The sequence below is a fragment of the Saccoglossus kowalevskii genome, chromosome 6 (genome assembly GCF_978046115.1).
Source record: "Saccoglossus kowalevskii chromosome 6, keSacKowa6.1, whole genome shotgun sequence".
Taxonomy (NCBI): domain Eukaryota; kingdom Metazoa; phylum Hemichordata; class Enteropneusta; family Harrimaniidae; genus Saccoglossus; species Saccoglossus kowalevskii.
Genome location: NC_140646.1, coordinates 40,716,695 through 40,738,993, shown reverse-complemented (window position 1 = coordinate 40,738,993; position 22,299 = coordinate 40,716,695). Strand labels below are relative to the sequence as shown.

Genomic DNA, 22,299 nt, shown 5'->3' with positions numbered 1-22,299 from the left:
TGTTCGTCCGACCGCCAACAATTGCACATCCATCTTCTTGAAAACCAGTAGCCTGAGTGTTTGCTGTTTAGTATACAAGTATCTTTGGTGGATCTCTCTCAGATTGGTCAAAACTACTTTCGACGACGTCTTGAAAACTACAAGCTCAATTGAGTTAATGTTTGGTATGCAGGTATCTTCGTTTATTCTTTCTAAGATTTTTTCATCTTGTGACAATATCAACTATTTTCTATTTTTAGAAAATATTTGTTCCTATTTGATAACAAAAATAATACGTGGCCATTTTTGAGGTGTTCGTGGAATCACCAATAGAAGGGAACTAGAAGAAACAATGTTTTCACATTTTATTCTAGTAAAACAAGAGAATAGTTGAATTACCAAAAAATGCGACTAGTATTATGTACAACGTTAAGCAAACTAATGTCAATCCGTTTAAGATAACGTACAGTGTCTGCATGTTAAACTACCACGTCTTGTAAACTCGCATAAAAAAACAACAACAAAAACAGGTGCTAGTGATATGTTGTTGTATTTTGTTTATAATTGTATTATTTGTATTACTGGTAGTTCAGTGTTTCAAGTAACTTTGGTATCAGTAATATTGCTAAACCGCCAGTTGTGGGTTTTATATCTCATTTATTAGGATTTCCGCATGAAGTTACATGTTGTCATTATAATGAGGGAAAATATCGATTTCGTTTGTCCAGGTTATATAATAAATTCTTTAATTAATAGCATATGGGTATATTAGTTCATGACATAAAACACTTAATTCTCAACTTTGAAAGCTAATCACTAATAAAGACACTCACAAGTACAAGAAGACTGTGCTTATACATATATAGAATATATATTCTAAGGTATATGATCAGATCATGGAAGGTACTAGCGGTTAGTATCTTCCATGATCAGATGGACTGTCTATTATACGGGACTGTAGGCAAATGTTCTACTTCCGCTTTGCAAGTAAACGGAGTCCCCGCGCTGGGAAATGCTACTGAGATCACGTGAATAGAATTAGCTACCTGATTGGACAATCAATCAGATGAGTAGTGTCAGCCATTTTTGTTTTCTGTCGATGTATAGAAGTTTGTCTCTCTGCAGATTTGTGTTAATTTCATCCAGTTTTGGGGGAATCAGGGCGTTTCATGCACAGATCCGACTGGAGTATTTTGTCCGTATCCACTGCTTGTCGTGAAGATGAGTACGTCAATCGGCAAAGTGGTTAAACCTAAGCGCAAGGTCAATGTTATGAAGCATATTATTACAGCACAGGCTACTGGCCGTGGGTTCTCGAATGCGAGGATGGTAAGTTTTAAAGTTGATTCTACGTTGTTCATTTTAACATCGTGTATTATTCTACAATTCGTACATTGGTCTGTTTAATGACATTTCTACGTTTTTCATCAATCCTAGCTTCCAGACGAATTGATAAAATGTGCAGAGGACCGTATCGGAGCTACTACGCAGGGCTACCAGGGAATCCCGGAAAACATTCGACGGCTGGACAATATGTCTGGAAACGGTGTTGGACACATCGTACCCACACCATTACCTGCTAGTCGAGATTCAACAAGGGGTAGAGACCCTACAATCCCCAGTATTTTAAAAGTATGTGTACAGTGTAAATATATGTGGCGTGCTTGTCGTCATTTCGAGCTGAGTTGCAATCTTGCCTGTAACTGTTACTTGTGTTCCATTTACAATCACTAGATTTTGTATGTTATGATCGCCGTCGTACAGTTTTAATATTAGAAACAGGCTCTAAGATTTAGAGATGGCATTCCATACACTCCTAATTCATGTTGCTTCTCAAACTAGACTCTTGTTTGCGCGTACAATGTATGTTTACTTTGCAGTTTCGTAGATTGCATAATCCGGAAGTGTGACAGAGTGAAGTGTCACTTACACCATATTCAAATATCTGCATTGAATAGTCCCACCCCCTGTTTGCAATAGCCCACAGAGAAAATAATAATAGTTGACATGAAACAATAGTTTTAGCCACGTTGGCTAATATTATGTGGACAGAAGTTTCCACCACGATTTGCAACCCAGGACTTTTCAACTGAGTGTGTATTTCTATTTATTAACAACTTATTTGTATGATACAAGTACTGCTAAAATACTTTATTATAGCTAGAATTAATTAATTTTCGCTGAAAAGGCATTTTAGGTGTTTTGTATGTAATATAGTCTTTTGACCACAAGTTGAATTTGTTGGCAATAATCACAGATTTAACATAGTAAACTCAAGATGTTAGATGGCTTTCTAACAAAAAATGTATTTAGTTGTCAAAAATCATCCAAGTGTTTAATTTATAACGTCTGTTCAAATAACTGTCCAATCCCTTCTCTTAATACCAGTTTCACTCTGAATTACATGTTAACCATAACAGCATTCTCCACAATCCGAAATATATAGCATGTTTTCAGGAAAATGCACATAAAATGTTTTCTTATTGGAACATTTTAACTGAAAAGGACAACCTTGATTGAAACATATGATACATTCTGCTGTGGATTATTGTTTGTTGCGACTCTTGAAATAATAGCACATAAAAGGTTAGAAAGAACACAGTTTACAAACCGATTTGTAAACAATGACACCCACTCAGCTGGCAGATGTACGTTGATGGGCAGGTGGTGAAAGTCACTAAGTGACTGTAAAGATGGATTGATGGGCCAACTGAAACCCCAGTATTATGATTTTTACTTTCAGTAAATCCCTTCAGCAAAAATGTCAGGAAAGGTACATTAAATACTTATTCAGACATGAATGTCTTATTTCAGGATATTGGTAGTCTCTTAAGCCATGAAGGTTTTCAAGAATATCCTTCCGGTACCGGCATACAAAAAGAAATCCGGGTAATCAATTCAGAAGTCTTCAATCTTTTTGGAGGACTTGAGGTAAAATATATATTCAAAAAATTTTCATAGTAATTACACCGAACCTTGGTTACTAGAAGAATGGTTAAAAAACTATTGTTTCAATTGTCAATAAAGTCGTACCAGAAAATTTATCAAAATAAAACCCATAATATTGTTACAGTACATCAATACTCTCCCGTGTCGATGGATGGTAAGATAGATTTACACATTGTATGGTCAGCTGCGACACATTGTATTTTAAAATTGTTTGTGGAGATCACTGAGGCTAATTTGCATACGACAGTGCCAAATGATGATGAAAAAGCTTGGCAAATGTAACTTTTTATCAGTTTATGTAGTCCACCATCTTGATTCTTCAGCAAAGGATTATGGGTAAAATAACATCATATCCACTTTTGTGCATCGTTTGAATCAAGCGGTTTCCCTAAAGCCGGCCATTCATAACCGGCCCACGAACCTGTGCATGATCGTTTTAAAAGTGGATATGATGTCACACTTTACCCTCGGTCTTTTGCTGGAGAAACAAGATGGCGGACTACATAATACTGACGAAAAGTTGAATATCTAGAAAATAAAGTGTAGTAGTATTCAGTTCTTTTCTAATTTTCCTTAAATCTGCCATGTTAATAATTTCTTCTGTAAATTATGTGAAATTGAAACTGTAAAAATGATATTTGCAACCAAAAAGTAACAGACGGGGGTGGTATATCAGACAAAAACTGAAGAAGCACTAAAAACCATATATTGCATTTGTTGCATACTGAATCATTGAAATATAATTTTGATCATAATGAGCCACATATGCTATTAATATAACAAATAATGTATCTGTATATACTGAATTTCTTTCTTTTTTTCTCTGATCAGCTGGTTTTACAAATTCTATTAAGGCCATCACTTTTTCCAGTCAATACTGCCAAGTCACAGTCAACAGGTATTTATTTTCCTTGTATGTATATTCAAATCAAATCACACATCTATCTTATTATCTTCTATTAAATTATAAAAAAAAGAATATTTATAATGTTAATTGGATGTACATTACATAATACCTTTTATTTTGTCACTATATTGTGATTTTTTTTCCTGTAGAATTTATGAAGTCTGTAGCTTGTACGTGTCTGGATGTTTTACATCACTTATGTTTAAATGTAAGTATCACTGTCTGTGTGCTGAATAAGAAATTATCCGAAAATTGGACTTTCCTAAATGAGAGTAGCTACATGTTTTATGGTAGCAGGGTTCTCCACGGTTTGAAAATTGAACAGGGTGCGCCAATGTGAAGGTAGAGTGGGCGTGGCACTTGACCTTCGACATTTTGGAACGTTCATCATTGGCATGGATGTTGAAAAAATGGAAACCAAAAATCTATAATTGTACAATTACATATTCATAATAAATATATATATATATATATTAAAGTAGTTTCCATAAATGAATGAGAACATTGAAGAGATATTAAGTAAATATGACGACATACAATCAGCTGATTTTAGCTCCACAATTTATCACGGCTACATTAGTTGTTTACCAATAATGATCGCTTCTAGAAAAAAACTATGAACAAGTTTGTTATTTTGTTGATTTACCAAATAGATGCATACATGCAGAAATTGGGATCTTTAATTATTCGGATAAAGCAATATCAAATTTATGTTGTCGCACAAACGTTCGTAATTGGTTCATTAAAAAACTTGCATGAATGTACGTCATCGGCGCCGAAAAGCAAGATGATCAAACAAAATAAAATCTACACAATAGAAGATTTTCAATCTGCAGTTAAGTTTCTAGCAAAAATAATAGCATTATGTATGCTTCGTTGAAAACAGCTATGACCCGAAAACAGTTCATTTTACTGTGTGCAATCTGATACTGTGTAACGACGCATTTGATTGGATAAAGACACGCATTGACACGAAAAACAACCAATCAGAATATTTGTTCCAAGAAGAACACTAGTAAATTTATTTCCTCCACTTATGATGTAAGTTGAAAGCATGGTCGTTTTACCAGAGTTTTTAAATCGTGATTTAAAGAGGATTCAACTTTGAATAGTGATGTTCGTCAAAATATAAACATTTACGTGTTTAAGCAAGCAATTCATGTGGACTTGGTGATCAGCAATGTCTGTGATGGTACGTCAGCTGCACTGGTCGTTTACCGATCATGCAAGTGCATGGCTGCTATTGTTCCGCTCGTCGGTGACGATGTTGCCGCTACAAGTCACGAATCAAACTTGGTTTTAACCATAGACCTTATGTTTCAAAGAATGGTTTTACCGATATCGATTTTATTTATTTGATGTCACCCTGGCAGTAAAAATACAGGTACGGTTATACGCGTTTTTAGGCCACTGTTTAATTTTAATCGTGTTAAAAAACTTGCAACTTTTTGTTCGGTAGTGTTATCAACTCAGGGTGACCTGCTACGATAACAAGCCGTAAGTTTCGCAGTTGCACCTTCAAACAATGAACCAATTACAATGTATCCTTAGCATGATGAATCATCTTCGGAAGACATTGAGTGATGGTCTGTTTTATAAACAATTCTTTCTCTGGGACCATGCAGGGCGTTGACAATTTAAACAGGGCGCCAATTTCAGATAACAGGGCGCGGCGCCCTGTTATAACCCCTCGTGGAGAACCCTGGGTAGAGTGTGTATGATCGTACCAAATATAATTATAGATGCACATATTAATGTGTCATGTGACAGTTTTTATTGATATGTTTTCTGGTGGCTGTTGCATTATTTAAAAGTTGTCTATGTTATGCAGAGACGTTTTATATTTTTTTACACTCAATGCATTTTCTATTACTTCACATCCACATGTACACAAATATTTAGATGGGGGGGGGGTGTTAATAACACACCTGTTTTAGCCATGTGAATTTTAGAATACACACTTGGCATTGACTTTATTTCACTAAAGCAATTGATAAAATATCCAATCTGCTCTACAGATGACAAAAATTGCAGTTCAGTTATCAGAAAGAGACGATCTGATGCCTTATTTATTTACATTGATGGGGGAAAGAAAATGCTTTTTAAGTGCAGCAACGTTGATGGAGGATTTACTTGGAAATAGACAACAAATGGTCAGATTAGATGAAATAAGTAAGTAATCATGATTATGATGTTATTGCTTGTTATTATAAATGTAAATTGAACTGTCTTCTCAATGTTACTGTTACCTCCATTATTGTTTTTGATTGTCTTGAAGGAGTAGCCATGCATGTTTTATTACATTTATTTAAGTTATTTAATCTCACTTCACCAGTTTCATGACAATGATTTACTGTGTCATTATATTTACTTTTACCCCAAACTCTGCTTCCCAGCAACACGAAATGCTTCAATTTGTAATAAAGATACACGAAATGTAATGTCAGACTGGTGGAATTCAAAAGATATCCAAAAATCTTGTTTTCTTCTGACTGACTTGTGTTTATTTACAGCCAATTTAAAAGGCCTTGTAGACAGTTTTGATCAGCAGCAGCTAGCAAATTTTTGTAGAGTACTTTCAATAGCAGTTTCTGATTTGGACTCGTCGGAGGACCGAATGACACTTGTCGCACAGGATGAAGCGTCACGAAAACAGACAGACGTGCCAATATCTGAAATCAATCAAGGTAGGTATTTTATTCAAATCCAACTCTGTCCCGATTTGAAACAGCACGGTATGTATATTACATGCGTTGTATTTGTCACATTCACATTTACCATACTTTACCACCGATCATAAGCCCAGGGGCCTGAACATGTAAAATCATGAAAAGTATAGGGTGGGCTTGTATTCTAGGACCACCTCAGAAAAGAAGATTTTAGTTTTGGTTTAACATTGTAACCATCATGCCACCAAAGAAATATTACTCAAATTACATCATTCGTTTACCACACCGGGCTTGGGAAATATTACGTCTTTTTGAAGTAAAAAAAATGCAAAACGAGGCATTCATTTCCCTGATACTTTTACAATAAAGAAACATGTCCATAAAAATACATACATTTTATTACCATACGATTTACATACCGTTTGAATTTACGGTGTAAAAATTGATGTATGGTCTGTGGGAAAACAGTCGAAGGCAGGATCTTTATCATTATCTTCATTGTGGGATGTTTTCAATCGTACGCAAACTCTCGATGCAAAGAAATTTCCGCCATGATGCTTTTTGTCATGATTTGACTTGAAACAACTTCCTTTGACCTAATAGGTCATGTCTTTCATCAACCAATCAAAATGCTGTGGCATACTAAAAAAAATTTTTCTGATTATTGATGATTTAATTTTGTCAATGCTATGCAGAAGTGCATACCACGATGTTAAAATGCGACCTGTTAACCTGATCTTGAAGAAAAAACGGTGATTTTCCCCCTTAAAAGCTGTTGATTTGCAATGTTTCAAAAGGTAAACTGTGTGGAGGAAGTATTTAAACCTCAGTGTTCTCCACAAATACAACAGTGTTCTCCCCAGGATGTAAACAGCGTGGCGGTCCCGCCACAGTGCTTCGATTTGCCGCCACACCGGTCTGACACCGCCACGGTGATTAGCAAGACCGCCACAGTGCTTTTTTCATTGGGGATCTCGTCACGCTGGTCGGCCCGACCGGCACTCAAAATTAGCGACCACCACGGAAACGCGTCGTCATATTGTTATTATACTTACGTACCGACCGACAAGCATCCTGCCAGTCGTGGATAATAATTTGTAAACAATAGACATAGTCGTGCGATGTGGTATCGGCTTTAAACAATACAAGTCAATTTTGTAAAATTAGCACCTCTTTGTAAGTAAATATTTTCTGACAATAGATGCAGTCTTTAGATTGATTGCTAAAATTCATTCAAAATCAATTCCACCCCGATGTAACATGGGCAAAGCGGAGTTCCTGATCAGTTTACGCTACTCAAGAAAAAAAACGTGTTTATTGCGTGATTGGGTGAAATACATTTGAACTGTTATCATCGTGAATCATGTAAAAAATCTTCTTTCAAGACTTCTTTTACCTTTCAAAAATTGCTAATCACCTTTTTCGAAAACCATCATGCAGTTTTTATCTGAAATTCATACCAACACATCGTGCTACGACATCGCTTTACTTCCGCAATGTAATTTTTTATGATCACGATCATTCGGAAAACTTCGGGTTCTACCGGCATTACCATGCGGCATTCTGATTGGTTAATGGCGTTTTTGACCCACCGGGTCAAAGGACACATGCGGTCAACTAATGCGTCACAGCTATCATGGCGGGTCTGTGTTTTTCACAAAGTGATCGAGTGATCAAAAATAATTTCTCTCGATAAAACTAGTTCAAATTTTACGTTTTTTTTCATATAAAAAAAGAAGTATTTAATTTTTGCATGGCATCATGACTGAGTAAGAGAAATTATTGGTATAACCGGTGTATAACATCGCGAAGTAAGTTATGTCATGTCGTAACTTTGATGATTGTTTGGAAGTGTTATTTCTTCGTTCATTTACTGTAAATGTAAACGTTGTAGAAGCTGATGGTCGGAATAATAACCAGCAATCCGCCAAATAATTATGTGGTCATGAAAGTCTTGAACATAATCCTGGCTGAAACGTTTCAGTTGAGTTTCATTTAACCTTTTACAATTTATTTGTTTCTTTTTAGTCTGCAGCATTTGCAAATCGAGAATGTTTCATTTTTAAATTCAAACTCTTCTAAGTTGTGAAACGTAATTTTTTGACTCAAAAAAAAAAAATTTGCACTGTGACGGAGCTAATTAATATTACTAAAGTGCCCAAAATAAGTGTTTATAACACTGTGTAAAGCAAATAAATATCTGCCACTTTGTTTTTGAAAATATATGTTGTTTATTGTGTGGGTGTAAATGTGCTTTGGTCAATTTCTATTATTATGTAAATGATATGCAAATTAGGCCGCCACAGTGGTTTAAATTCCTGGGGAGAACACTGAAATATAATTTGAAGAGGGGCGCTAATTTGAATAAAATTAGCATATCTAATTTGCATATAATTAGCATACTAATAAAACATTTCAAAGAAAATTCTTAGCACTTTTATATTTACATCAACCTTAAATACTGTGTACAAGTACTATATTACTATATCATTCATTTCTTTTAAATTTCTTTCAAGTATTTTCATAGGCTTTATAATGCACTGACATATTGTAATAGTTGAAAAACCCAAGTAATAAGAAGAAAAATATTTTCACATACCGTATTACCCCGGGCACGCGCCCCTCCCTGGGCAAGCGCCCACCCCCTGTTTTTACAAAAGTTACATGTTGGGGACGGTTAAACGCCCAGGGTGATTTTTAGCCAAGAACGGGGTCAACAATAAAGTTTTATTTGTCAAAAACGGACGCGTTCGATTTATTAAAATAATGTGTTTGTTACGGTAGTTCTCTTTTTGGAGTGTGTGGTGGCCCTGAAAAGGGCCGTTTTGTTTATGTTTTTACGTAAAAACTCATTGGAACTTAACGACGTAAGATGAACCACGCAGCATGTGGCGCACACGTTCTGCTTTCTCTTCATTCACGATGAATCCAATATTGCAATATTGCAATGATCCATACCTTGGTGAGTGGTTTGAAGCACTTAGCTTTGATTTCAAAACGTAGCATTTCGCTGACTGTGAATCCATAACGGGAGCTAGCACTTTTGAGACATCACGTCGTAAACTTGCTACTTTCTTTCCATCCTTCATCACAGCATGTGGATTATTTTTCTGTTGTTGAAGAAAAAACATTTTGCCAACCTCAAGTCCTTTACGATAACCATAATGAAGCATGCCGACGATGGGAACTTGTTGCATCATCGTTATTTTTGTAATTTTGTCACGTGTGTGGGTGCGTGAATAAATCATGTTAATGAGGTCGATTAGAGTTTATTTTCAGTCTGTTCTTTTATGTATCGCCATTTGGATATGTTTATGTATTCACAATAGTTTGTAAACATTTCACATCAGTAATAAAAGGTTTATTTGTTTCATAACCCTGTCGGCTATTCTTCAGTAATTACAATGCGATGTATCAATACGTGCATGAACAAAATTATGCTAATGAGGTCATTGCCATCTTGGATTACAAGCGGTAGTTTTTCCCAGCCGTTTCGACTTGCACTGATCACGGTTACCGGTATTAAAAAAGTAACCGTGCATTGATTACAATACTTACCATACTTTGTAGCCAATTTCAGTGAGTAATACAACTTCATTCGCTGACATAAAACAAGTTTTATTCTTGAAATTCGACCCTGTGTCTTAGTGTTCCCACAGTTCTTGACCGAGTGCTCACGTTTATTGAAACCTCGCATAAATCAAGAAATAAGTTTGTGTACAAAGTGTACGAAAGCATTCCTTTATTTGACCTTATCATACGATCACAAAAACAACTTTTTAAAATCTTTTTTGGGGTGGTCCTCGGGTAAGCGCCCACCCCCAATTTTTCCTGATTTTGTATGTTCAGGCCCCTGGGCGCGTGCCCGGGGTAATACGGTAACAAAATTACCGTTTAAAATAAAAAATCGAATCCGATGACTGTAAATAAATTGATCATTATGTTGATTGCATTATGGGTACTGAGGACAAAGGTTCGCCTGTCTGGCACTCTGTAATTACATTTTCTAATAAAAGCAGGAACCAAACTACTGTACCAATCATGATTTTTATGCAATGAAACACACTTTTTACACGCATATTTTATTATGTCTTTGACACTCGGTAAAAACACCCTTGGCCTATACTCGGGAATTCCCTCAAGTCGTTAAATGTTTAAAAATAAGGGGTGGGCTTGTACTCAGGGAGGGGCTTATGATCGAGGAAGTATGGTGACAGAATGCCTTGCAGGGACTGCTCTAATGTTCAATAATGTGCTTTTACTTTCCTTGTGTTCATTTGCCGCAGAGTTAGCCAAAGACACAGTCTTTAGTAGTTTAGTACACTAAACATAGCATTCCTCAGTTCATATTCAGAGGACCACATATTAATAAATTTCTGATAGCATAGCAGTAGGTGTGTTTTATTAACTCTTTTTAACAGGTATTTTAGTAGACCTACCTGGTTTTATAAAAAGACTAGTGGAGGTAGCTGGTAGAAGACTGCCTTCACCAAGCCAAAATTTACCAGCCCTGTTCAATGAACTTGAAAGCTGGGTGACGTGGTTAGACAGTTCGTTGGCATTTGATGCCTTGATGGAGGTTGCACAAGAAGAGGAAGAAGTATATTTAACAATACCATTAGATGCAGGACAAGGCGATACGTCAATATTACCTCAGTCAATGCGTGTAATGCATGAAGTTATGTATAAAGTTGAAGTGTTGTATGTATTGTGTCTGTTACTAACAGGCAAACAAAGAAATAAGGTATGTGTAATGTATGTTTCTTACTATAATCTCATTTTGCTCAGGTTTTGTGTGTGAAACATGAAAAGGACATTTTCAGTCTGCAGTTGTTTAATTTTGTTGTAATGTAATATTGACTCTGATACTATTAGCCACATGAATCCTCTATTTTCAAATAAAATACAGTCATGCATAGATCAAATGAATTCAACATGGCATTGGAAGTTTCAAACATAGCCAAATATCTGTCATCTGAATTATGTTTATGTATTTGAACTGATCCTGGATTATAACAAGTTTGTGTCAAGCTGTAAAATCTTTATGGATTTCTTTAAAAAGGGACCCTTATTTTGGGAGAGATTGACTCCTATCTGTGATGGCAATTCATTGAATTTATAATATATGATTAAGATTGTTATGCTAAATTAGTATCCTGAGATTACATTTGACTGTGTTCTTCTTCTTACTAGGTGCATGACCTGCTTGCTGATTCTCGATTAGTACCCTCAATCAACGACATATTTGATAAAATCATCTGGAAGTGTAATCTACGCAGCAGTCCGGATCCTGAACTAGACGACAGCTGTGAATGCAGTCCTGAAATAGCACTCAAGATACAATTCCTAAGACTTGTGCACAGTTTCTGTGATCACCATCCGTAAGTTGACTTCCATGTTTCATATTGTCATCTAAATTTGTTAATTAATTCGCTAGTGTGCAAATATGTTAATACAATTTCGAAAACCTTTATCTTAATTCAACAAATTGGTTTATCAGTGTAGAAAGTATCAATTCTTTATACAAAAAGTTCAATTCAGCTACTGGTGTAGAAGAATACTATATGCTTTCTCTCTGTTACAGAAACAAATACCTAATGCTGACTCGTACCGAGATCAATGAGTTAAACAGGATAGCTAATAACGCACGAGTGCCTATCTTAGATTCTGTTAAAAATATCAATAGGTGAGCATTTCTTTTCTTGTTACATGTTCCACGTATAATGTTAAGTCTGTTAATGAATGTTTTACATATATTTAAAACCATAACTTAGCTAATTATACTCACACAGTGTATTATTATTTGTTTCATACAACACTGTATATTGCTTGATCAAAGTAACAAATGATTTTAGTTCTCACAGTTTCCATTAAACAATTCTTGTAGTTAAATTGTTTGGGATTATTTCTACATTGTAGACAATTGCTATGTGTTGGACAGAAGGGTTTACTCACGAAGGTTGTTGAAGCCACTAAGAAAGAACCTGTTGAGTCTCCCTTTAGGTAAGTTATATAACCTATATATAGTCACATGTTTGGACATTGCATTGTAACAGTTTTCTGTGGCTCTGTCTATTTCACAAAAGAATAGACTACTTTTATGTTCTTGAAATATAAATTGTTTCTGTGATGAACATGCACATTAATGGTAATAAGCTGCAATTTATATGCATTGCTTAGACAGTACAGTTAAGAAGGCAACCGGTTTCAAGGCCAAATTTGATTAAAATTGTTTTGGTACATGTATATACAAGTTTAATACAGGCAATATTTTGATGTTTTAAAGAGCACCAAGATAAACATTTGGCAATGGCCTTTGATGCATGTGTGAAGACTTGTACATGTATTTGTTTCAATTTGGAGCTAATAACTTTTGTTAGTATCAAATCTTTGTTGTATTTTGAAATCTCTCTGAATTGTCTTGAAGAAAATGGAAGGTTTCTAATGTTTCTTGTAATTGTCTTTCAGGTTCTGGTTAGGCAGAGCTATTGAAAGTTTTCTCCGTGGTGCTACGTCATTTGCTGATCAAACCTTTTTACTTCGGAGAGGGCTCTTAGAGGTATGTATAGCTTTCTTTTCTAAAAGTATATGTTATCTGCAGTTATGGGTATGTGGACTGCCCCTGCTGTGAACTGATGCAGTGAGATAATTTACATTGAATAATGTTATTTGATGTGGTAGTCTGTATCGTATCATTACAGACATTGTACTAAATTACAGCAGATATCTATGTAAGAACACAGATTCATGTGATTAATGTAGTTATTTGCATTTATTTCTTTTGTGTAGCATATTATAAGACATATGATAGACAATGATGTCAAGTCTAAAGAAATCTTACAGAGTAGTTTTGATCTGTTGGGTGAGCTGATGAAATTTAATGTCAATGCCTTTAAACGTTTCAACAAACTAATAACGTCAGAAACTGATGTAAGTATTGTCAGCTCTCTGTCATATTAGTTTTCTCTCATCTTGTTTTTTGGGTAACCAAGATTTTAACAATTTACTTATTTTCCTGAAAATTATGAAAAGAAATAAGAACACTGTAATATGGTAAAATACTTTATTTTAACTGGAATGAATTTTCCCTGAAAATGCTTTTTGAAGCATCCCTTCAGCGAAAATAAAGTATTCTACAGTATTTGAAGCTGATGAAAGAAGGTGAATACTGAAATATGATTCATCCCTTTACCATTTCATTTACCGGTTTAGTCAATTCCAATAGAATTATGGCGTCATGCAATAAATACTATCAACACAACTAAGTAACAAAACAACACCATCTTATTCATTATTGTGTTTCACTTGTCATCATATTCAAGAATTACCATTCAGAAATTGTCCAATTTATTGTGTACATTGCTGATGTTGAATGTTGTGATTTCTTACAGTTTGCGAATTTCATATCACTTATAAAAGACAACATTGTTGATTCAAATATGTTTATCAGATGTATGATTCTGTCTTTGGAACATTTTGAAACAGAGCAGACTGAACATAAAGGTTGGTGCATTTCACTTTGAATTTTGTCTGACTGATTTTAGTTTATGTCACTTAACCTAGCATTTTAACTGAGGTGTTGTACAACAATGAGGAAGGTCAAACATTGAATACAAAAATGCAAGATTGGAAAGAAAAGATGATAAACTTGATATGAATGTTTCTTGATATGCACACTTTGTATTGTTTCAGAGTATGCTACAACCAAATGCAAGTTGCTTGGCTTCATTTTGGAAAGAAAAGCTCGACTCCAGTTTTTATTTAAACTAATCAATGTTATTAAAGTGCAAAGTCTTACACAGGTATGTAGTGCTGAAGTATGTCTCATGAGAAACTACAGTGTAGTGTAAAATAGTCATTGAATGCAAGTATTTAAATGTTATTTGCAATCAGCAATATTTTAAGTTATATTGAAACCCTGTATCTTCAAAATAAATGCTTTAATTAACTGGAGTACATGAAGCACATTTAAAATACATTGTCATTCACAATTCTCATACATTTATTTTGGACTTTTATATTTACTGGTATTCAGTTTAACAATCTTGGTCTATCTTAGTCTATCGCATAATGTTAAATATAGATTGTAGAAACATTAGATACTATCAATCGTGTATTACATCTTCACGTCATTAGCAAAGTGTTTAATATCAGTGTTTGTATCAAGAATATCTGAAATGGCAGTGATATATATAAGCAAGATATGTTTGAAAAATGTATTTTTGGACATACCGGACATAACTAATATCTTAACCTTTTCACCACCAGTTCACCACCCTCTTTTCATCACAAATTCACAAAATAGTCCTGTTTATAGTCTGAACTTTCTTTCAGGAAATGGCCGAACTTGAGTAAAAACTGAAAATTTACTCGAATTGTGTCTATTTGCTTAAAAACTAGGGTTTAATCCCAGAAATAATGAAGAATACAAACAAAAAAGACAGAAAAATTCAGACGAGAAAGTCTGGTGGTGAAAAGGTTATGCCTATATATTGAGCATGTCCATAAATTTTAAATCAATACAGTTTTTAGCGTATGTGCTTACCTAAATAACATAAGTCTGTCTATAACCATTGCAAGTCTTATTTTAATAATCCAGTATACAATAAATACAACTATTATTAATATAGTATATCACAGTACATGTTAGATTATATTTCATTGTGGTTAAATACTAAAATGTGGATAATCTTGTATTTTATTACTTGTAGGAAAATGTGAGTTGTTTGAATACCACGCTAGTATTTCTCATGTTTGCAAAACAGAAAGGTGAATTACAGGCATATTTAAGTGCATTCCATGATGAAGAACATCGGCAATGTAATCCTGGTTTCCTCATGGATAACTTCAGGTAAGACTTCAGTAATAGTGTGTTTATATTCTTCTATTCATTATTTTGAAAAAGCAGTAAAAATAAAATAGAAATAATAACACCACCTCAGACTGTATCAGACATGATTATGATAATGCTACCTGGACATAATGTAATTACAATTTTAATCCCCCTTGTGAATGGGCAAGTTTAATAAAATTACCATCACTTCATTTTAGTTTCTCGCAACACATGTTTTTCCCTAACAGGAAATTACTGGTGTTCTGGCAAGATCATTATCTTCATAAAGACAAGGACTGCTCTGCACTAGAAAAGGTAAATATCAATGTCACATTTATGTTTAGTAAAATATGCAAATATTTTTAATGCATTTTTTACTCCCATGTGTGAAGCACAAAATGGGAGTCTTTGCAGTTAGTGTGTCTGTATGTGTGTGTGTATGTGTGTGAGTGTGTATGTGTGTCCGACTGTTCCACTGCTATCTCAAGAACCATACATCGGTTTTTGATGAAACTTGGTGCATAGATGCTCTGGGCCAATGCGCAGATTTGATTAGGTTTTGGTAAAAATCCATGCTCGTTAATTATCTAATTTGCATGATAATTAGCTAATTTTTAGCTGTTCTATGACTGTTCCACTGATATCTAAAGAACCACTCCTTGGATTTTGATGAAACTTGGTACATAGATGCTCTGAACATATGCGCAGATTTGATTAATTTTTGGTAAAAATCCGTGCATATTAATTACCTAATTTACATGATAATTAGCTATTTTTTAGTGGTTCCATGACTGTTCCACTGATATCTAAACAACCACTCATTGGATTTTGATGAAACTTGGTACATAGATGCTCTGAACTAATGCTAGGTTTTGATTAGTTTTTGGTAATAATCCGTGGATACTAATTACCTAATTTGCATAATGATTAGTCAATTTTCGGTTTTTCCACTGATATCTCAAGTACTAATCATCACATTTCAATGAAACTTGGTACATAGATGTCATACGACACTGCACAGACCTGATAGTTTTTATGGTAATATCAGTACATATTAATTACCTAATTTGCATAATTAATTAATTTTCAGCATTTGATATAAGTAGTTAGCATTACATTTCAATGAAACTTGGTACTTACATACTGAAGGACTATGCAGAGATTGATTGTTTTTGATAAATATTTGTGCATATTAATCACCTAATTTGCATAATTAGTTAATTTTCAGCTTTTCCACGGGTATCTCAAGTACTAATCATCGCATTTCAATGAAACTTGGTACATAGATCCTTTAGGACTATGCAGACCTGATTAGTTTTAGGGTAAATAATTGTGCATATTAATTACCTAATTTGCATAATTAATTTTCAGCTTTTCTACTGATATCTAAAGTACTAATCATCACATTTCAATGAATCTAGAATTATGCAGACCCAATTAGTTTCCCGTAAATATTTGTGCATATTAATCACCTAATTTGCATAATTAACCAACTTTCACACTGATATCTCAGGTACTATACATCACATATCAATGAATGTACATGGATGCTGTAGGACAATAGACAGACCTGAATAATTGTGGGTTAAAATCTGTACATATTAATTACCTAATTTGCATAATTAACCAATTTTAAGCTTTCACACTGATATCTAAAGTACCGTAAAAACTCCAAAATTTCGACCGGTTTTAAATAATTGGTGTTAGATATGTGACGTGTTTTTAGAGTCAAAATTAAGGTGCATTTTCGGACGGTCGAATTTTTCAGAATAGAAATCGGCAAATGAAAAAATGGGGATGATAGACAGTGTGCTTCATTAGTTTTTAAAAAATGCAATGTCCGTCAATTGACGTAAACTTCCTCATGTTTCACGGTAAAAGCAAAGGTCGTGGCCGAGTTGTAACTCAAAATCTAAACAAAGTCATCAATCAGTGAGTATTATGACAAGCAAAACAAAACATCAAGACGCGGAGAAGAGGTCAGCACAAAACTAATAGGTCAAAAGACAAAGCTGTCTCGCACTACCTAGAAAAACTTGCGAATGTTCGAAGTACAGGTACCCATTGGACAAAAGATGCATGGAAGTTTAGCAAACTATCTCCCCGACCCAGTGCAATGTATCCGGTTAGAATCAAAGCTCACGTGTCCCTTATTTGAGGGACCAAATTCTGCCGTAAATTCGCCCTTGGATTAAAAAATAAAATGGGATTTAAGAAAATAAAATGGGACTTTTAAGGTGTATTTTGGCGTCATTTTTCGGACATTTCAATCAATCCTGTCGGCTAAAATATAGTCTAAGTTTTACCGTAGTCATTGACGTTTGTCTATTCAAGAGTACACGTGTATGATTTTTATCGTGACTAGCGTGAGCGGGTAAGCTTCCCTTCGAGAATGAGCCGTTATCACTGTGAACAATGTTAAATTATTCTTCAGATGACCAGTTTATTTTTTAAAAACAACTAATTTTTTTATTTAAAAAAAATCATGCCGTTTTCGCATCAAAATCCAAGCCAAAATATCGTACTACAACATCAATCTCTTCCGCATTGCGTTCAATAACATTAACATATTTAAATAAGCTATGGTAATTTGAACACGTTGGCATCATCCAGCTTTTTGATTGGTTAATTAGCGATTTGACCTATTTGACCTAAGAGAACATGGCGGATATCCTACAGCATCAAACGTTTATACGAGACCGGAATCATTCGCTTACGATGAAACTAAGTTGACTTTTATTTGTATTTCATAACCATTCAACAAATTTATTTTGTGTACATTATTATAATCACTACTGAGTACAGTAATAATCAACAATTCAGAAACGCAGCATGCCGAGATTTTTGTGTTCGTTTTTATTTGAAACTTCGTTTATTTAGAATATATTTTCGTTACCAATAAAATAAAAATCTCTCAGTCAATCAGAAACCCGGATTCATGCCTTCGAGGAAGGTCCCGTTTGAACGCTCACATCGTTTTTTTTTTCGTTTGGGGGAAAACTAAAACTGGTCGCAATTTTCGAATAAGAATGAGTCGGCAATTTTTAGTGGAGTCGAAAATTCGGAGGTAAACAAAACACCGAAACCCAGCAAATAAATAGGCGGCCGAATTTTTAGAGGGGTCGAAATTTTGGAGTTTTCACGGTACTAATTATTCCATTTCAATGAAACTTAGTACAAAGATGCTCTAGGACAATGTACAAACCTAATTAGTTTGGGGTAAAAATCTGTTCATATTAATTCCCTAATAAGCATAATAATTCATAATTTGTTGGTTCTAATCACATTTCAATTAAACTTGGAGACATAGATTTTCTGTTACATTGCGCAGACCTCATTAGTTTTACACTCAAATCTGGTCATATTAATTTTCTGATTTGCATAATTAGTTTTCAGCTAAGTAATTTCGAATTATATTTAATGCGTCTCCAATACTCTCAGCACATGGGAGTTCTTTCTAAGCTTTCTTTGATTTAAAAATTTGTTTGCTCATTTTTGTGCTTTTTGTCTTCTTCTCCGAAACAGTCTGCCACATTGCTTTGAAATTCATAATGTAGATACATGGACTGGTCATCCCACAAGTTTGTTCATTTGGTGAAGATTTCTCTATTTTTGTTATTATTTGTTTGGATTTTTTTTAGTCCCCGTTCGGACGCAGTCCAAAAACGGGGACTTATGTTTTGACCTCCGTGTGTGCGTGCGTCTGTGCGTGCGTCCGGACCTGTATCTTAGAAATGCCTGAATCAATCACAATCAAACTTCACACATACATCATACATGTTATTATACATATGCACGTTAATTTGTTTCAAGATGGCCGAATGGCGGCCATTTTTGTGCTAAAAATCATCAAAATCAAGCATTTCTCGGCTGTTTACAGATGGATTTTGTTCAAACTTGGTATATACATTCAACATTATGGGACCTTGATGCACATCATTTTGTTTTACGATCTGATTCATGATGGTCGAATGGCGGCCATTTTTGTGCTAAAAAATCCTAAAAATCAAGCATTTCTCGGCTGTTTACAGATGGATTTTGTTCAAACTTGGTATATACATTAGACATTATGGGACCTTGATGCACATCATTTTGTTTTACGATCTGATTCAAAATGGTCGAATGGCGGCCATTTTTGTGCTAAAAAATCCTAAAAATCAAGCATTTCTCGGCTGTTTACAGATGGATTTTGTTCAAACTTGGTATATACCATAGACATTATGGGACCTTGATGCAAGTAATTTTGTTTTTCAGATAAGATTCAAAATGGCCGACTGGTGGCCATTTTGTATTAATGAATGTGGTTCTCGTGCCACATCTCTGACTTGCTTTCACTGATCATGTTCAAATTTTAAATATTCATTATACATCATTTCATAGATAGACAGATATATTGGTTTGACGATTCAATGGTGGCCATTTTTGTGCTAAAAAACATCAAATATCAAGTATTTCTGGCATTTCTGGATGGATTTCGTTCAAACTTGGTACATATATTAGACATTACAGGTTCCTGATGCACATCATTTATTTTTCAGATCGGATTCAAAATGGCCTTCTGGCGGCCATTTTGTTTTAATGAATGGGCTTCTAGAGCCATATCTCTTAAATGCTTTGACTGATTATATTCAAATTTTATATATTCATTATTTATCATGTTATATATATACATGTATTCAAAATGGCTGATTTTGAATGCTGTTCCAGAACAATATCTCTCAATATGGACAAGTACTTGTTTGACGATCAGATACAAATGTCAATCATTTTAATGTTAAAAAAATCATATTCCTGACATGGTTATATTCCAGCTATATTACTATAAACAAAACTATACATCTTAAATTTGATAACTAACGGGGACTGTGCCATGCATGGCTTGTTTACTTTACCATACATTATATATGGGCTATGTATAATGCATGGAATCCAGTAGACAACTGTATCAGTTGGAAGCTAGGCTTCCTCAGTACACATTGTTTTGGGAAAACTAGATGGGCCAATGTTTTCCAGAAATGATCAAGTTCAGATCAAGGTCTTTTCAAGGTTTATACGTTTCCTGCTTTTATATGGGTGATACTGAACAGTGAGGGTGGGAGGAACTAAAACACATCTCCAAAATCTTCAAGTCATGGTCATCTCAGAGTTGCAGGAGGTCACCCCTCCCGGCAAGGTCTCTCAAGGAAAGGTCAACGTCATATCAAGGTCACTTTGTCATAGTGTCTACCATGCATTACATACACAAATACATTTCCTCTTGCAGGATATGCCCTTCCAGTGACCATTGCCACATGTGTAGATTATCTCAATTTGTACATTGAGTACATTTCATTGCAAATTAACACATGTGGGACTTTTTCTGTAGATAAACTTTGTGTTTATTCATTATGTTAAGGCCATGGTTATTAATCACGTTTTTGCCTGAAGCTTTATTTTAGCAACCTCAGTGGAACTACTTATTTTAATCTGAGGAGAAACACTTAACTTCACAAACATGTTTGTTATTTTCAGAGCTCTTGCATTAGTTTTGACATCTGGAAGAAGACTGTGGAAGAGCTTTTGGAAGATGACCCCAACAATGACTTGACCGTGTCACACTACCTTACAAAGAATTGTATAACGTATAAGTGATGATCTCCAAGGATAAAAATAACAAGCTATGATTAACAAAGACATGACGTATTACTGTAGTGATAGACAATCTGCTGGAATATGTACATTTAGAATCATGAAGAAAGATAAAGAATTAACATTGATTGAAGCAGACGGGAAAATGAACTGGATTATGTACTTGTCAATATGAGTTGCATCTTCCTTTAACAAATCAACTACTAATATATAATTGGTTTACCTTTTACCTTGTTTTGTTTTTTGTGTCTAGAAGTGTGCAATTGTTTTTATTGAATGAAGTTGATATTGCCCTGACTAGAATATGGTGCTACTCTTAATTAAATCTTACTTTCTGATTGGACCAATATTTTTTTTAAATTTTCAATGCATTTGATCAATTATAATTGCTGCTTTTTAAATGAGATGAATTTCTTTATATAATTAATTTGTGGGTGGGTGGGTGGTTTCAGTGATCATACTGAATAGTGAGCATTCTCACCTGGTATTTGCTTCAGGATTTACCTCCCTTATAGACAATGCGTATTCAATATCATATTTTAGAGGTATGTCTATTTATTCAAGATTAATGCAGGGGATTTGGGGGGGGGGGGGTAAAATACATCGTGAAATCTTTATTCTGATTTTTTTCATGTGGGCAAGAAAATTCTTTAAAAATACTTCTATATGCCTTGTTAATGGCTACTATTTGTTTTACATAATATATTTTTAACTCCCACTATAGATTATATGCTCTCACATGCTGGTCCCTAGTGTTTTACTTCATTTTGTCTGTGTTTTAGTTAGATGATCAGTGTATTTTTTTTTAAATATAAGTGACAGAAGTTTATTGATGAAATAAGGCCCTGGCCTCATGAAAGAAAGAAAACAATGTGTGGATACCAATAAAGTTATAAAACAATTTCATTGCAATATTCCTATTTTTAGTTCTTGTTTGAACCCAGTTCAAAAACGGGAACTTGTGGATTGATCTCATTGCCTCCGGACATGCCTGGACCAATTACTGACACATGCATCATACATAATATTATACATATGCACATCAATTTGTTTCAGTCTGATTCAAGATGGCCGAATGGCAGCCATTTTTGTGCTGAAAAAAAGTCAAAATCAAGCATTTCTTGACTGTTTACAGATGGATTTGAATATTGTACATACATTGGACATTGTATGCCCTTGATGCATGTAATTTTCCTTTGCAAATAAAATGGCCCAATGGTGTTTTAATGAATATGCTTCTCTGGCCATATCAGCCATGCTTCGACTGATTATGTTCAAATTTTAAATATTCATTATACATCATCTCTTAGATATACAAGTTTGACAATCCGATT

At 34.5% G+C, this 22,299-nt stretch overlaps 1 protein-coding gene across 1 annotated transcript; it reads left to right on the top strand.

The window, feature by feature from the left end:
- The first annotated feature begins 1,057 nt into the window (after positions 1 to 1,057).
- Positions 1,058 to 21,866, top strand: LOC100375971 (short transient receptor potential channel 4-associated protein-like). The gene is made up of 18 exons (XM_085500546.1): positions 1,058 to 1,308; positions 1,417 to 1,611; positions 2,794 to 2,910; positions 3,760 to 3,826; positions 3,985 to 4,043; positions 5,854 to 6,007; positions 6,349 to 6,522; positions 10,926 to 11,248; positions 11,698 to 11,885; positions 12,089 to 12,190; positions 12,424 to 12,507; positions 12,973 to 13,063; positions 13,294 to 13,434; positions 13,896 to 14,007; positions 14,197 to 14,306; positions 15,216 to 15,355; positions 15,586 to 15,652; positions 20,849 to 21,866. The coding sequence occupies exons 1-18, from the start codon at positions 1,201 to 1,203 to the stop codon at positions 20,966 to 20,968; spliced, it is 2,352 nt and encodes a 783-aa protein (XP_085356672.1). The 5' UTR covers positions 1,058 to 1,200; the 3' UTR covers positions 20,969 to 21,866.
- The last annotated feature ends 433 nt before the right edge of the window (positions 21,867 to 22,299 follow it).

Excerpts from the sequence above, each read along its gene's own strand:
- LOC100375971 (XM_085500546.1), top strand. The coding sequence starts at position 1,201 with ATGAGTACGTCAATCGGCAAAGTGGTTAAACCTAAGCGCAAGGTCAAT. Across the intron at positions 3,827-3,984 it reads TGCCAAGTCACAGTCAACAG|AATTTATGAAGTCTGTAGCT; the intron begins GTATTTATTTTC and ends TTTTTCCTGTAG. Across the intron at positions 11,886-12,088 it reads AGTTTCTGTGATCACCATCC|AAACAAATACCTAATGCTGA; the intron begins GTAAGTTGACTT and ends TCTCTGTTACAG.